The sequence below is a fragment of the Artemia franciscana genome, chromosome 15 (genome assembly GCF_032884065.1).
Source record: "Artemia franciscana chromosome 15, ASM3288406v1, whole genome shotgun sequence".
Taxonomy (NCBI): domain Eukaryota; kingdom Metazoa; phylum Arthropoda; class Branchiopoda; order Anostraca; family Artemiidae; genus Artemia; species Artemia franciscana.
Window position 1 is genome coordinate 24,715,993 of NC_088877.1, and position 17,020 is coordinate 24,733,012.

At 34.9% G+C, this 17,020-nt stretch overlaps 2 protein-coding genes across 5 annotated transcripts in view; both read left to right on the forward strand.

Moving 5' to 3' along the window:
• The first annotated feature begins 917 nt into the window (after positions 1-917).
• Positions 918-17,020, forward strand: part of LOC136036236 (uncharacterized) — a 57,915-nt gene continuing 41,812 nt past the window's right edge. Inside the window, exons 1-4 of one of the 4 annotated variants that reach the window (XM_065718334.1) lie at positions 991-1,045; positions 3,577-3,688; positions 8,155-8,379; positions 13,099-13,296. In XM_065718334.1, the coding sequence (XP_065574406.1) occupies positions 8,219-8,379; positions 13,099-13,296 (359 nt within the window). In that variant the 5' untranslated portion in view covers positions 991-1,045; positions 3,577-3,688; positions 8,155-8,218. Of the gene's footprint in view, positions 1,046-3,576; positions 3,689-8,154; positions 8,380-13,098; positions 13,297-17,020 lie in introns of all 4 variants that reach the window. The other 3 variants (XM_065718333.1, XM_065718335.1, XM_065718336.1) reach the window with 3 other exon arrangements.
• LOC136036563 (uncharacterized) lies at positions 5,015-5,422 on the forward strand. Its single transcript, XM_065718865.1, has one exon. The coding sequence runs from the start codon at positions 5,015-5,017 to the stop codon at positions 5,420-5,422; it is 408 nt and encodes a 135-aa protein (XP_065574937.1).

The window sequence follows — 17,020 nt, forward strand, 5'->3', positions numbered from 1 at the left end:
TTGTATTTATTATTATTGGCGGTGGTTTTATTTGTTTTTAGTTTAGTGTTTTCTCTTTTCATCTTGTGCTGAGGACGCCTAGTTTAGATATAGGCGAAATATCTGCGTTATTTTAGTCTTTCCTCTCTACTGGCCGCAGTCTCGTTTGAGGTTTTTTTTGTGGAGTTCTATCTCTCTTTGTTGTTTATTGACATGTCTAACCAGTTCGGCTTAAAAACTTTCAATCTATTATTGCACCGCACTGGGTGAATAAATTTATTTTTATCTTTGATATTTACTAGCTTGCCATGGCCTTTGAAGAAAACAGCTTTTACACTAAACTAAACTTTCAATACTTTTTAAAAATATTTACTTCTTGGTTTTTCAGTAAAAATATAATTGGGTGAATAATGAAATATATTTCCATGCCATTTTTGTTAGTGATATTTATTGACTGTTATCAACGGTATTTCAAAATTGTTAATAAGATAACTTGTGAGAAATTCTTCAACATGAATAGCCGCAAAATGATTCAGGTAAAGTCCGAAGGTATATACCGATAAAGTTTTGGCGTGCTACCGAATAAATTTTGGTGGCACGATGCCAAAATTTTGCCCAGGTACTTTGCCAAGTGCGCAAGCAGTCAAAATTTTCAACATCACCACTAAATTCTTTTTAAGTGTAACTTTGGGCACTATCTGCCCCTTCCCATGGGAACATTTTTTGTCGGCACCCCTGCCTCTCAATAATAATGACAAGCGAATTAATGATGAGTTGAAAATTCTAAAATTTTAACTGCATATTTAAAGTCAGTTTTCAGTATATAAATGACCCGAAGAGACAATCTTTAATCATAACTTATTGATTAAATTACCCCACTTAGCATTATAAGAACACTTTTTAAGATTTTATGCAGATGCTGAAAAGACTGGACAACTGGTATATTCTATTCGAAGAAGAAATAGAAGTAGTTTGAATCATTTCTGATTTCAAACTAGCAGTTTCAAACTAGCAGTTCAAACTAGCAGTAGGTTGCTTGGAAAAAAACATTGAATGGAGTCTAATGGTAGGCTATACTTCTTTTTCTCTTCAGTCTACAGTCTGCCATATCAGCTAGCTTCAACCTAACAAGCCTAGGCTACTTACCAAACTTGCATAGAAGAAATCCACTTATATACACCCATTTCAACAGTGATACACTTTTCTTCCACACTTCCACCTAGATCACTAGGCTTTACGCAATATATGAGTTATTTATCATGCATCATAACTATGAAATAATCTACTTTGTCAAAAAAAGACCAACTCCAGACCAGACTAAGCTAAACTTCCATTTGAATTTTTAGTAGGTTCAGTTTCAGGATCAGTGTGGATTTTATCTGGAATGATGTAGTTTTTTGTTGGATGACCAGGTGCTTCTGGATATAGATTTTCCCCTAACTAAACACTCTAATCAGGGTGGCTGCAACCTTTTGCAGTGGGTGGAGCCTACCCCAGGAATCTGAGTATCTAGCTTAATCTACCTCTAGTCAGAATCCAGGTCTTGGGTCTGTTGGGCTAGCAACCCGCCACCTGAAAATAAGTGCTATGAATAGTGGCAAACTAGCCTCAGATCTGGACTTCCAGTAAAATTCTAGTTAATTGACTTCTTGAAATCTTGGAAAGGGTTTAGGTTAGGATAATGAAACTTTCAGGGATGGGTCTACAGGCTAAAGTATGTCCCGGGAAGGTATTTTAAAGTACCCACCTCAGATCCTTCTCCCTCTAGAGGGCCCTGAAATTTGCCTACATGACAGGTCTATACCTATTGAAATTTTGACAAAATAACATTTTACCTTAATTTTGAGTTACTAGTTTCTTTTTCTCTGCCTTTAGTTCCGAAAATGTAATTCCTGTTATTTGAGTAGAATTTTGAGCCATATCAATGTTTTTTTTTCAAAATTTAGGAAATGAATTTGCATATCTTTAAAACCTCATAGAATGGAATTGAGCAAAGTTATGAAGCTGAAAACAATTTTGTTGTACTTCAATTAAGCAGAAAATCTGTTTTGCAAGGTTTCACTTTTATAACACACATATTTTTAAAGGTCATCAAACGTCAGGGCCCTCTAGAGGGAGAAGGAGTGGAGGTAGTTGCTTCAAAATACCTTCCCAGGACATACTTTAGTCTGTATATTCATCCCTGAAACTTTCATTTCACAACCTAACCCTTTCTGAAGTAGCAAGAAGTCAATTAACTAGAATTTTACTGGACTTCCTTTTAAGATCTTGACCTTTGTGCATCAATAGACATTCTGCTGACAACATCATAAAGACTGACAAATAAAATTTTCTGGACCAAAGAGGGCTTCAAGTAGTCACCTAGAGTGTTTTGGATATATATATATATATATATATATATATATATATATATATATATATATATATACATATATATATATATATATATATATATATATATATATATATATATATATATATATATATATATATATATATATATATATATATATATATATATATATATATATATATATGGTAAAATTCTAGTTAATTGACTTCTTGCTATCTTGGAAAGGGTTTAGGTTACAAAAATGAAACTTTCAGGGATGGGTCAGCAGGCTAAAGTATGTCCCAGGAAGGTATTTTAAAGTACCCACCTCCACTCCTTCTCCCTCTAGAGGGCCCTGAAATTTGCCTACATGACAGGTCTATTACCTATTGAAATTTTGACAAAATAACATTTTACCTTAATTTTCAGTTACTAGTTGCCTTTTCTCTGCCTTTAGTTCTGAAAATGCAATTCCTGTTATTTGAGTAGAATTTTGTGCCATATCAATGTTTTTTTTCTTCAAAATTTAGGAAATGTATTTGCATATCTTTAGAACTTTATAAAATGGAATTGAGCAAAGTTATGAAGCTGAAAATTTTTTTTGTTGTACTTCAATTAAGCAGAAGATCTATTTTGCAATGTTTCACTTTTATAACACACATATTTTTTAAGGTTATCAAAGGTCAGGGCCCTCTGGAGGGAGAAGGAGTGGAGGTAGTTGCTTCAAAATACCTTCCCAGGACATACTTTAGTCTGTAGATTCATTCCCAAAAGTTTCATTTTCCTAACCTAAATCCTTTCTGAGATAGCAAGAAGTCAATTAACTAGAATTTTACCATATATATATATATATATATATATATATATATATATATATATATATATATATATATATATATATATATATATATATATATATATATATAAATATATCAGAACAAAATGCTTAGATTGTTCTCTATAGTAATTCAGTCCCACACTCACCAACTGCCTGCAAGGTGATGTCTCTTTAACCAGTTTTTAAAATTTGCACACTTTCTGCCTCCTGAGTTGTCTAGATAAATATTGCAGACCTCTGGATCTTTGTGCTTTGCCACCTGCTAGAATGAACTGTACCTCTTGGCTTACTTACCAGGTCTTCAGTATTTCATTATGATGGGTAACGTTGATGTTATCACCATTAATATGCCAGAACTGGCAACAGTGCTCAAATTAAGTCAGATATATTTTGCAACTCTGACAGAAATTAGCCCTAAAAATTCCAGATTTCAACTGACAGAAGACTCCATCTGCCCCACTGGATACAACATCCTCAGCAATCTGTCTGATCCAAACTACAGAAGAGGAGTTGCTGTTTTGGCTTCCAAGGAATTCCAGGTAAGAGAAATTTATGTCCTGAATTCTTACTTACCTTGGGTTGAAGCCACTTGGGTATCCCTGTCCCTACCTAACGAAATGTTTGTCCTAAGCTCAATTTACAGGAGCCCCAGTAGTCCATGCCAGCTGTCCTCTCAAAGAGCAATTGCTGAAATGACGCAATTCATACTATGCAACTTCCCAAAGGCAACTTTGCTCATGACAGGGGACTTCAACCTCCCAAGCATGCTCTGGATAGATGGCCAGGGTGTGACCAGGTCAAGCCTTGAGCAAAACCCACTAATTCAAGTACTTGCTGATAATTTTCTGTACCAAACAGTAACTGTGCACACAAGAATGTATCTGGGACAAAATCCTTCAACACTCAACCTAGTCATAACCAATGATCCAGAAAAGGTGATCGAGACACAGACTCTCAGTCTGATTGGCTCAAGTGACCACATGCCAGTCCTCTCATCTATACAACTCAACTCCAAACCATCAAAATATACTAAGCAATCCTTTACTAATTACAAGATAATGGTGGAAGAGCTGATAGTTGCCAATATGGAAATCTGATCTCAGATGACATGGAAGCTTCATGGCTAATCCTAAAAATACCCTACTAGAGAGCCTAGCCAAACATACCAGCATGACATGGAAAAAGAAACCAAAAACTCTACCTTTCCTCACCCCAAAAATCAAGAAACTATGCAATAGGAAGAAAAAACTTTGGGAGAAATTGGTGAAACAAAAAACAACAACAGTATACAAGAAGTACGAAATTGCCAGAAATCTCCTCAGAAAAGAAACGCTGAAACTCACTGTAAACTACAAAGAACATCTGGCTAAAAATGTCAAGGAAAACCCTAAGTTATTCTGGAAACATATCTCCCTATGTAAACCAGGCAGACACTCAGTACCAGACCTGGAGAATAACAGCTCAGTCTCTTCCTGCGCCTCCAAAAAAGCTAACCTTCTGAATAAGCAGTTTGCCTCAGTGTTTTCTAAGGATGACCTCCAGTCAGCCCTCCCACCAGCAGAACAGGCTCACACTGCCTTCCCAATGTTACACTCACCAATCACAGTTGAAGAAGTAACCAAACAGCTTAAGGAGCTTGATGCCAACAAATCAACTGGACATGATGGTCTGAGCCCATGACTGCTGAAGGAACTAAGCCCTGCTATTTCAATGTCCCTGGTAAAATTATTTAACTTGTTGCTAACACAGGGGAAGCTTCCAAGGGATTGGAAGAAGGCAATAGTCATCCCAATTCATAAGAAGGGCAGCAAAACTCCAGCAGCAAACTATAGACTATCAGCATTACCTGTGTGGCATGCACGGTCATGGAGAGAATAGTGAACAAACGCATCATTAACCATCTTGAGGCTAACTCACTCATCAGCAGCAGCCAGCATGGGTTTCGTTCTAAGAGATCAGTGGATACAAACCTTCTTGAGTCTTACAGTCTTGTAACTGACCTAATAGAAAAAAGAGTACCAGTGGATATCATCCTGCTGGATCTAGCCAAAGCTTTCAACAAGGTTTGTCACCACTACCTCATTCACAGGCTATGCACCCTGTCTCTTAGTCCAAAAGTGATCAGTTGGATTGAGGATTTTCTTAGGGATAGAATGCAGCAAGTGAAAGTGACCAATGGACCAAATAGCCACGCACTCTCTGATGAAGTCAATGTCACCAGTGGGGTCCCCCAGGCAGTGTCCTGGGCCCTACCCTGTTCAATATATATGTAAATGAGCTGACCCTTATCACCAGTAACAAAACCACTCTCTATGCGGATGATACAAAACTCAAAGGTCCTGCCAATACCCCTTCTGCCTGCCAATCCCTCCAAAATGATCTTAACCACGTGTGCTCCTGGGTCAAAAGATGGTTGCTGGAATTCAATGCTGAAAAATGCAAGGTCATACACTTTGGACACCCCCCCGCAACAATACCTAATGACCCAAAACCCTGGATGTCACCACATACAGGAGCATGTTCAGGAGGAGAGAGACCTTGGAGTTATTGTAGACTCCCAGTTGAAATTCAACTCCCCCTCACAGAAGATCTCGGCCAATGCTAGCAGAGCCCTAGGTATCATTAAACACAGCATTACCAGCAGAAGTAGACATGTAATCACCAAGCTCTACAAAGGACTGGTAAGACTGTGTTTGGAGGTGGGGACCATCCTGGCCACCCCTCAATTCAAAAAGGATAAGGTAGTGCTTGAGCAAATCCAACATAGGGCCACTAAGCTGATTGCCGGTATGGAAAACAAGCCTACAATGAACGGCTGAAGGAACTTAACCTCCCCTCTTTAGTCTACAGGCGGAAACGTTGGGATATGATCCAGGCACATAAACTCCTCTCTACCAATCAAGAAAATGAGCTCCTGGAGATTGACCCCTCCCACATAACACGAGGACACCCAAAGCAAATCCGCAAAATTCATGCAAAGACTGGACCAAGATGCAGCTTCTTCTCGAACCGGATTGTGAACCTCTGGAACAACCTCAAGGAGAACATTGTTTCTGCTGATCAACAGATGTATTTAAACGCCGTCTGGATGCTGAGTGGAGTGACAAACCATGGAGATTTGACTGGGATGCACCAGAATTTAATCAACCACATATGCAGCTGTCATCACAAGGAGTGATTCAACAGGATCAAAAGTCCTTATTTCACTCCAAGATGTGATTTAAGGTAATTTCTTGTAGCATATCCATGATAAAATGTATTAAAACAAAAGTAATTTTGTAATTCCATCTTGATGACTAATAAGGAACTAGATCCCTTATTAATACTTACTCTATTCTTATCTGGATTAGGCTGTCCTAAATGTCTTTCAACACACCCCCTTAAATGTTTTTCTCACTGCATAAGTGATTGAATTTGGATATAAGGTTTAAAAGCTTAATTTGCAGAACTGTTAGTCTTCTAATTAACTTTCTTTGAATATGTCCATAGTTGATGAACAGCAAAAAAGATGAAGTAATGAAAACATCAGTATTTGGTAAGATGAAATCAGTGAGAGTAAAACAACAGGGCTACATTGATTCTTAAGTGTCTTACTTGACAACTAAGAGAAATAAGAACTTGTGCCGAAAACATTAAAACATTGCGCACATTCAGTAAGCTTAATTCAATTATTTTTATAATTTTTTTGGCATTCAGTTGGCAATTACCACTACAGAATAGGCAAATGCATAGGCAGACTTTCTTGAAGCTCCAAAGTTCAATGGGATAATGCATACTATTGTTTTTTTTTCTGTTTCTGAAATAGTAGACTATGCTTTTGCTTGATATTTATATTACAAAGACTTCACTTATTGAAACCTACTAAATTTAAGAATTTGCTTTCTATTCATCAGATTCAATATTCTACAATTCATTCTTTTCTATATAAAAAGATGTTTATGTATTTATCTATCTAAATATAGCAAAAATCTTTTTTATTAGAACCTCTCTTAAAAGACGCAAGGCTTTAATTATATTCTTTTTTGTTTCATTTCAACTATAATTTCTGGTTAAGTAAGAACACAATCAGTACATAAAGAGGAAAAGTTTAGATTGTTAGACTGAGAACATTTCTTCCAATTGTGAAATTGTTTGTGCTGTCCAAAAAGTGTTCAGCAGTATATAATATTTTATATGATAATTAACATATAACTAGGACTTCCCACAATGGCCTGCACATTAGGTGGCAAATTAACATATAATATTGTATTTAAATTAATTTATAGCCTAATAATTGTGATCCACAAGTTAAATATATAATAATTTATATAAATATTTAATATTATAACTTATCATAGATATATATATTCAACAATATATAAAATTGTTATTCAATTGCAATTAGTCACAATGACCAACAATGGGTGCAGGGGTCATGCTTCTGGAATGTTGTAGAAAAATTTAACCAAGAAAAATATGGTAAAATCAGCAAAGCCCTCTCAAGATTGTTTAAAAACAGGTTTATCTTCTGTGGGTGACAAAGGCACTGCAACCTTATTGGCCCTTTATTTTCCTGATTGCAGATTAATTCTCCCCCTAAGAAAGGACTATTTAGAGTTAAGAGTAGCATGTCTCTGCAGATGTATAGGCAGACTTTCTTGAGGCTTCCAAGTTCAATGGGGTAATGCATACTATTGTTTTTTTTCTATTTCTGAAATAGTAGACTATGCTTTTGCTTGTTATTTATATTGCAAAGACTTCATGCATTTTGCACCCATGGATTTTTTTTTATGTAATTGCATGTCCTCAAGCAGACTATCCTATCCAGGATGCCTTTTGGAATTTTGTTTCATATAATTTTTTTGCTATTAAATTATGGTCATTGAGGTACTGCAGAGGATAAAAGATGTAGCCTCTGTAAAGAGGTGTGGAGGGATGGAGGAGGCATTTGAATAACCTTTGGTAGTGTCGTGTGGATGTTTAAAAGTAGATTAATATTACAGTCTCTTTTTATTTTTTTTTCTAGGTCATGTTAGTTAGAGTTGTTCTTTGAAGTCTTTATTGATTAGTGTGCAGTTTTTCCTTTGGACATGAAGCCAAATGTAATTCATGAAAGCCTTGAAACAATGACTGAAGAAGATTATGACAAGTGCAGTGGCATCCATAACAGTTTCTCAGCAATTCAATGCTCAGCTGTATATGAAAGGGGAACACTCAGAGAGAAGGAACTTGAAAGTTCTTCAAACCACCTGTATGTTATCTACAGTTTTATCTCTGCTGAATTCTGTTGATAAAATTCAGGCAGTTACTTAATTTTGTTTTCTGTTCCACTATTTCTGTCCTTAATTGTTGACTTGGGTTTTCTGTTGAAGCCTATTTGTTGCTATATTTGAACTCTTTTTTCTATATCTATGTACATTTTAGCATGCACATAAAACAAAAACAACTAAAGGTGTATTCAAACTCCTATCCAGACTATCACAAAAGACTAGAGGGTCAAGAAAAAACTAAAATCACTGAAAATGAATCTGATAACGAACTAATGATTGAATTGGATTCGTTTGAATCTAGAAATGTCTCCCTTTCACAAGCAAATGCAGCCTTAGATGATTTGGGTTTAACTCCAATTAAACTTCATAATTTGCCATCACATAGTAAGGGATTGTATTGCAAAAGAAAAGTTGAAAAAGTAACAATAGAAGTAAAGAAAAAAATCTCCAAAGCTCTAGATTATGACATTGAAATATCAGAAGATCAAAAAGAAGACGAAAGAAATTTTATCGAAAAAGCAGAAGATTTTGATAGGCTCGTGAGCCTTTTAAAAGAAAAACTTATGTCTGTTGGGAGATCCCAAAAAGTCCAGATTCTCACTTTGGTGCCAGAATCTTGGAGCCGGAAAAAAGTTGCTACAGAATTTCAGGTGACCGAATATATGGTAAAACAAGCAAGAAAACTTAAACGAGAGAAAGGTATCCTAGCTATCCCCTGACCCTAAAAAAGGTAACACACTCTCCGAAAACACAGTTAAACTTGTCACAGACTTTTACCAAAGTGATGAGAATTCAAGAGTTTTACCTGGAGCAAAAGATAAAGTGAGCATTAAAAAAAAAATATTTATAGGCAAAAAAGACTTATTCTCAGTAATTTGAGAGAGCTTTACTCTTTTTTTAAAAGGGAATGCCCCGACTTGAAAATAGGATTCTCGAAATTTTGCAGTATAAGACCAAAGTGGTGTTTCCTTGCTGGGTCAGCAGGAACCCATACGGTATGTGTATGCAGCATACACCAGAATGTGAAATTGTTACTAGATGCTGTAAAAATTGAAGAAAGTTATAAAGATTTGACCAAGATGTTGGTTTGTAATGTTGAAAACAGTGAGTGTATGCTACGCCATTGTGACAACTGTCCATCTGATGATGCCCTGATTGAATACTTAACTGCAAAATTGAGCGAAGATTATGATTTAGAAGAAGAAATAATCATAAGCCAATGGGTTAATACTGACAGGACAGAAATAGTTAAGCAATCAATCAGCGTTGAAGGTTTTATTTCTTTACTGAGCAAATCTGTAGAAAACCTAATCCCACATTCATATATTACAAAATCCCAGTCTAAAACTTTCAAAAAAATTGCAAAAAGATCCGCCTTTGAATACAGCAATTGTAGTTATGGATTTCAGTGAAAATTATTCTTACACCATTCAAAATGAAATTCAAAGTTATCACTAGAACAGAGGTGGATGCACAATTCATCCAGCTTGACTCTACTTGAAAAAGGATCATAAAGTTTTAATTTCCAACCATTGTTTCATAAGTGATAACTTACAACATGACACTTGTTTTGTGAATTACGTACAAAAAGAAATTTCAAAATGGCTGAAAGAAAATCATCCCGAAATAAACCAAGTTCATTATTTCAGTGACGGCTGTGCTGGTCAATACAAAAATAGAAATAGTTTCAAAAACCTAACAAACCAACATGAAGAATTTGGAAGGAAAGCTGAACATTCATTCTTTGCAACAAGCCACTGGAAATCAATATGTGATGGCTTGGGAGGAACTGTTAAGAGAATTTTGAGAAAAGCCAGCCTTCAACTTTCAGATGAAAATCAAATCAAGACAGCAACTGCAGTTTATGACTTCTGTAAAGTCGACATTGAAAAAATAAACTTTCACTTTATTGACAAAAAAAAAATGCTGAAGCTTTCAGATTGGAGTTAGCGTCACGATTTTTAACCACCAAGACTATTCCCGGTACTAGAAGTTTCCATTATTTCAAACCATTAAATACAAATGAAATTGAAATAAGGAGGACTACTGATAGTCCTAATCCTACTCTAATGTTCTCTTTTGATTCTGCTACGGATTGGGTCTGCATTCAACCCTCTTTAAACGATTATGTGGCTGCAAACTACGATGGAAAGTGGTACTTTGGACTCGTTAAAACTATGTTTCATGACGAAGAAGATGCTGAAATTCTTTTTCTTCACCCTCCAGGACCTGCTGCCAGCTTTTACTGGCCTCAAAGAGGAGATTTGTGCATAATACCTTTGGAGCACATTATCAGTACAGTTGATGCACCACAATCAAGTAGCACTGGCAGAATGTACTACTTCAAAAAAGAGTGTATCAGAAAAACAGAAGAGTGTTGGATGAAGTGGAAAAAATATAACAAGCAGAACTAATAATTGCTGTAAAGATATTGATTCTTAGACTTCAGTTTTTATTTTATTTCACATTTATTAAATGTAAGTAAACCGCAAATTTATAATTTCTTAATAATATTCTACTTTTTGGAATATTAACTAAACATGTGAAAAAGCCATATATTTTTTTTTGTTTATCTGTTAGCCTAGGTATCTAGGAGTATGCAAAAAAAATATGAACACTCTACCAGGTCTGAGACCTGAGATATTGCAATTTTAGTAAATCCTGACAATGGTTTACAAATAAAAAAAATTTCTGATTATAATATTTTTATTATTTTTTGGAGTTGAGATAGCTTAGTGAATGTATTTTTTCTTTATTTTAAATATATCTCAAATAGTTTTCAAGATATTAATTTTTTAAGCTACAAGTTACATTGCAAGAGACGAAATCCAAGGCTTAAAATCATGTTAAATTAAGAAAATTAAAGAATTTGTAGAAAAAAACTATAATAGATAGAGAAATAAAATTTGGTATTTATCAATAGGATAGCAAATGCAACAATTGTGCCAAGTTTCATCAAGATCTAAAGAGGTGGGTTACATGGCCTGGTTGACTCGACATGGAATGACCCTAGAGGATTGGTAGTAGTACTGAAAATAAGCAAATCTAATTATAATCAGTACAAAAACCAGGCTACCCCTCTGAAGAAACAGTCCAAAGTAAAATCAAGACAGGTGAAATTGGGTAACTGAATTCAAGATTAATTCATTAAAATTTAAATATGTTACTTCATTGGAGTATCTTTTGCTAGTCTATATAGTCAGTGGAATACCAATTTTCGAATTTTAGTTTACAATCCAGGCTGCCACTAAGAAACACATTAATTGGAATCAACACAATAACATTGGCTTAAATAAGAGCAAAATGTCCCATGTGTATTGTTTTTTTTTTCGAGCTGATTTATATGGAAGATTTGGTTGTAAGGACCTCAAGTGGAGTCAAGATGTTGGTTTTGATTTTGGCGATACTGGTAAAGTGGTTTTAGTTTCTTTTTGTTTTATCTTTTTTGAAGTGTAAATCCGTTTCGATTGAAATGCAGGGTAATTGATTTTTCTTCTTCTTCTTTCTTTCTTTTTTCTTTTCCTTTTCTTTTCTTTTTATTTTTTCTTCTTTTTCGTATTGTTTTATTTGTATGTGTATTGGGGTTGTAAGCCCAAACAAGCTTTGCTTCGGGCCATTTGCTTGTTTTGTTTTGTTATTTATATTAATAAACCCATCTTTCTCTCTCTAAAAACTTTTAAGCAAAATCTTTGATAACAAATAAAAAAGCTATAGCGCTTTTTTAAACACTGAAATTGCTTGGAGGGAAGCATCCCTTGGTCGACAGAGAGCGAATTACCCTGGTCGACAGAGAATTTGAATCTGATAAAAAAATTTTTTTCCCTGTCAGCATGATAATTATGTTCCAAAAATTTTTGGTTCAGGGAGACTTTAAGAGACAAAAAACAAAAATAGCAATAAAGTAACATCAGTTTGCCATAAAATAGTGCCCAATAACTGCTAAAAATATTTTAAACAGCTTGATACTTGTATCTATAAATTTCAGAGGACCATATTGTGCAAAGAATAATTAGTTGACAATATTGAAGGATCATATTGCACAAAAGTTAGTTTGAGAGTAGGTTTCCTTCCCTCAAAACATAGGCCCAAAAACAATATTTTATACAGCTTAAAACTTAGATCATTCAGTAAAACAATCACTGATTATTCTTTTATACTTGCTGATATGCTTGGGAATGGACAACGTGCTAAAGTATGTTTTGGTAACCTTGGTTAGAAATTAATTTAGTGTTGGACAACAGAACACATTTTTGTCCTCCTGTGCTTTTATACACTATTCCTGTTTACCTTCCCCAGGTATCTCCAGATGGCTCTATTCTTGCTGAGCTTACATAATAAAATGACTGACCCCCAAACCAAATAACCAGCAACACCAGGACTCAAACCCCTGTTCCTCACTGACAAAGGATTTCAAGTCTAGTATGCTAACCACTCAGCTAGGACGGATCTTTATTCATAAAATAGGTAATAATTATATAAGATATGTATTCATATGACTTACCTTATTCATATGATAAATAAATATCAGCATTTTTAAGGTTAGGGTAGATAGGTGGATTAAGATAGGTTAAGATGGATTTTAAGTGATTGGCTATATAATGCTTGATCACTGCTGATTCCAGTTGTAAAACTCAGTTTGTATAGGAAATGATAGATTCTCTGAAACTACAAAATTTTGCAATTGAAAATTTGTTTTACAGACAATTTGATGAAAAGGTTCTCTGCTATTTCGACATGTGGAAAACAGACAGCTTCACTGATGTTGAATTGGTGTGTCGAGATGGTCGCAGAGTTAAGTCACACAAAGTATATTTGTCAGCTGTCAGCAAGATTTTAGGATCTGTTTTCCTTGAACACGAGGATGATGGATTAGCTTTAATACATCTACCTGACTATGAGTAAGTCCTTTTTTTTTGGGGGGGGGGCTTTTAAAGGAGTGAGTTTTTAACCACCTTTTTCATGATGCTATCTTGGAAAACCATGGAATTCTTATTAAATTTGTTTTTGTGATAACTCTATCTCTTTCTTTTTTCTTCTTTTCATCTTTATCTCTCTCTCTCTCTCTCTCCCTCTCTCTCTCTCTCTCTCTCTCTCTCTCTCTCTCTCTCTCTCTCTCTCTCTCTCTCTCTCTCTCTCTCTATTTCTTTCTTATCTCTCTAATAATAATAATTTATTTGTAACCCCATCTGTAATGTGTATACATAGAGTAGCATTAGTCAATAGGAACCATAAGAATAATCTTGCGGTTCCTGTACCGACCAGGCAGAGGTAAAATGTATTTACAGTAGTCAAACAGTTCGTGGTAATGAACTGTAGTAAGGAGCGACCCGGCTCAATAGTAAACGAAACTAAAAAACGGAATTTCGATGCTAAAAGATATATCAAAAGAATCGGATTTTTATGCTGATTTTAAATATATAAGTTTCATCAAATTTAGTCTTTGTCATCAAAAGTTACGAGCCTGAGAAAATTTGCCTTATTTTGGAAAATAGGGGGTAACACCCCCAAAAAGTCATAGGATCTTAACGAAAATCACACCATCGCATTCAGCGTATCAGAGAACCCTATAGAAAAAATTTCAAGATCCAATCTACAAAAATGTGGAATTTCGTATTTTTTGCCAGAAGACAAATCACGGGTGCGTGTTTATTTGTTTTTTTTCCCCAGGGGTCATCGTATCGACCAAGTGGTCCTAGAGTGTTGCAAGAGGGTTCATTCTAACGGAAATAAAAAGTTCTAGTGCCCTTTTTAAGTGACCAAAAAAATTGGAGGGCACCTAGGCCCCCTCCCACGCTCATTTTTTTCTCAAAGTCAACGGATCAAAATTTTGAGATAGCCATTGTGTTCCGCATAGTCGAAAACCATAATAACTATGTCTTTGGGGATGACTTACCCCCCACAGTCCCTGGGGAAGGGGCTGCAAGTTACAAACTTTGACCAATGTTTACATACAGTAATGGTTACTGGGAAGTGTACCGACGTTATCAGGGGGATTTTTTTGGTTTGGGTGTGGTGTTCAGGGGAGGGGGCTATATGGGAGGATCTTTCCTTGGAGGAATATTTCATGGGGGAAGAGAACTTCAATGAAAAGGGCGCAGGACTTTGTTGCATTACTATAAAAAAAAAACAATGAAAATATAAACATGAAAAAGTTTTTTTCAATTGAAAGTAAGGAGAAGCATTAAAACTTAAAACAAACAGAGATTATTACGCATATGAGGGGTTCTAAAAATACTTTAGCATAAAGAGCGAGGTATTTAGGAGGAGATAAATACTTCGCTCTTTATGCTAAAAAATTTTTAAGTAATTTCAACTATTTATTCTACGGCCTTTCTGATTCTGGGGTCATTCTTAAAGAATTGGGATAAAACAAGATTTAGTGTGAAGAGCGAGGTATTAACGAGGGGACCAACCCCCTCATATATATAATCGAAAATATAAGAATATAAAAGTTTTTTACGTAAGTTAATTCTTAAGCTACGTATTTTTTTTACTAATAAAAACGTTCGTTAAAAATTAAAAAATCTAGTTGCCTTTTTAAGTAACCGAAAAATTGGAGGGCAACTAGGCCTCCTTCCCCACCCCTTATTTCTCAAAATCGTCTGATCAAAACTAAGAGAAAGCCATTTAGCCATAAAAAGAATTAATATGCAAATTTCATTTTAATAATTTATGTACGGAGAGCCAAAATCAGATATGCATTAATTCAAAAACTTTCAGAAATTAAATAAAAAAAACAAGTTTTTTTAAATGAAAGTAAGGAGTGACATTAAAACTTAAAACGAACAGAAATTACTCCGTATATGAAAGGGGCTTTTCCTCCTCAACACCCCGCTCCTTGCGCTAAAGTTTGATTCTTTCTCGCAACTCTACTTTTTAAAACAATAAAAAACTTTAGCGTAAGGAGTGGGGTGTCGAGGAGGAAAAGCCCCTTTTTCTGTTCGTTTTAAGTTTTAATGTCGCTCCTTACTTTCATTTAAAAAAACTTTTTTTTTTATTTAATGGAAATACAAGAATCTAATATCTTGCATATCACCATTATTAAAAATTAGGCTAAATTTTGAATGGCTGATACGTAAAAATATTGTCTGCAAATGCAATGCAAGATAAATTAATTGGCCAAAAACATGATGGAAAGATGGGAGATAGCACAGGATATAAATAAGCATTAAAAAGGTATGGTGACAGCCCCCTCTCCTCTGTTTCCTGAACAAATGGGATATTACCGAAAAAGGTATTTCCTGACCAGAGTATGACATTTGAATTTGCATGCCGAAAATGAAGGACAAATATAGCAGATGGATTCACTCCAAGCGGGGTAAGAGAATACCACAATTGGCTATGACAAATGATTCAAAAAGCTTTTGAAAAATATAATGCACATAAAAGCAATTCAAATCCATCTTTTTGTGCTTGAAGTAATGAAGAAGTAAAATGTATGTTGAAAGGTTATATAGGCTATTGTCTAAACCCAAATTGACTTGACATATAATCTACTATTGGAACAATTTCAGGAAGCAGGACGAATTCAAAAACTTTACTCAACAAAAAAGCTACCTTATAGGCCTATATGATGCGCAATTAGTCGCATCTTTCCTATGCTTAAGAAACAAAGTGACCCTCCCACACAAAAAAAGGATCAGGAACTAAAGACATACACATACAAATTTGAAATAATAACTACAAATGACGAACCAAATCTTTAGAATCAGTATGACGATGAAAAACATTAATGCTATTAATATCATACGGTTTATTAACGCAACAAATAACATGTTGAACAGAAACAGGAGGCGTATGGCCTTGCGAAATCCTCTAAAGTAAAACATAAGAACAAAGGTTAGCAAAACTTAGAGTGAACTGCATAAATTGTAATATTTAAACTCTAATTATTATAATTAATCAAAGAAGGTAAATCAGATTTCGCGTCATTAATCACGTGTTTCCAACGGCTAGAAACTTCGGAAATTCAGCGCTATTATACCTTATTTTACAAATTATTCTTTGTTTAAAATCGTACAGGCTGCCCCTTAAGGGGTGGCCACATGCTATCTAAATTCTAAGCCACAGTTTTTATAGTTTTTAACCCGGGTCCAATTTCCATAGGAAATTTCTAGTCTTAACCTTAAAACAGCAAAGCAGGACAGTCACTTTTTCAGCTTTTCACAGGCAGAGTTTCTTAGATATGGTGGCTCTGAGGTTAAAATTAAGTTACCTAAGATTTTTAATATGATTTTGAAAAAGGGAAAGTACCTAACGATTTTAGGGAAACCTTAATTAAAGCACTGTATAAGAAAGGTGATAAGCTTGAGTGTGGTAATTATTGAGGCATTAGTCTGATCTCTGTAGGAAGCAAATTACTTAGTAATATGATACTTTTTAGACTGAAACATGCTGTAGATAAAATTTTTAAAAAGAAAAGTACGGTTTTAGAAAAGGTAGAGAATGTGTTGACCAAATTTTCACTCTTAGGTTAATATTTGAGAAGTGCCTGAGTTTTCAAACACCAGTTTTCTCCTCAGTTTTATAGATTATGAGCAAGTGTTCGATTCTGTTGGTAGAAGAGCTTTAGCAAAGGTATTATCTTTGTATGGTGTACCAAACAAATAAGATAAGATAAAT

Coding starts and splice junctions, on each gene's coding strand:
- LOC136036563 (XM_065718865.1), top strand. CDS start 5,015: ATGGAGAGAATAGTGAACAAACGCATCATTAACCATCTTGAGGCTAAC.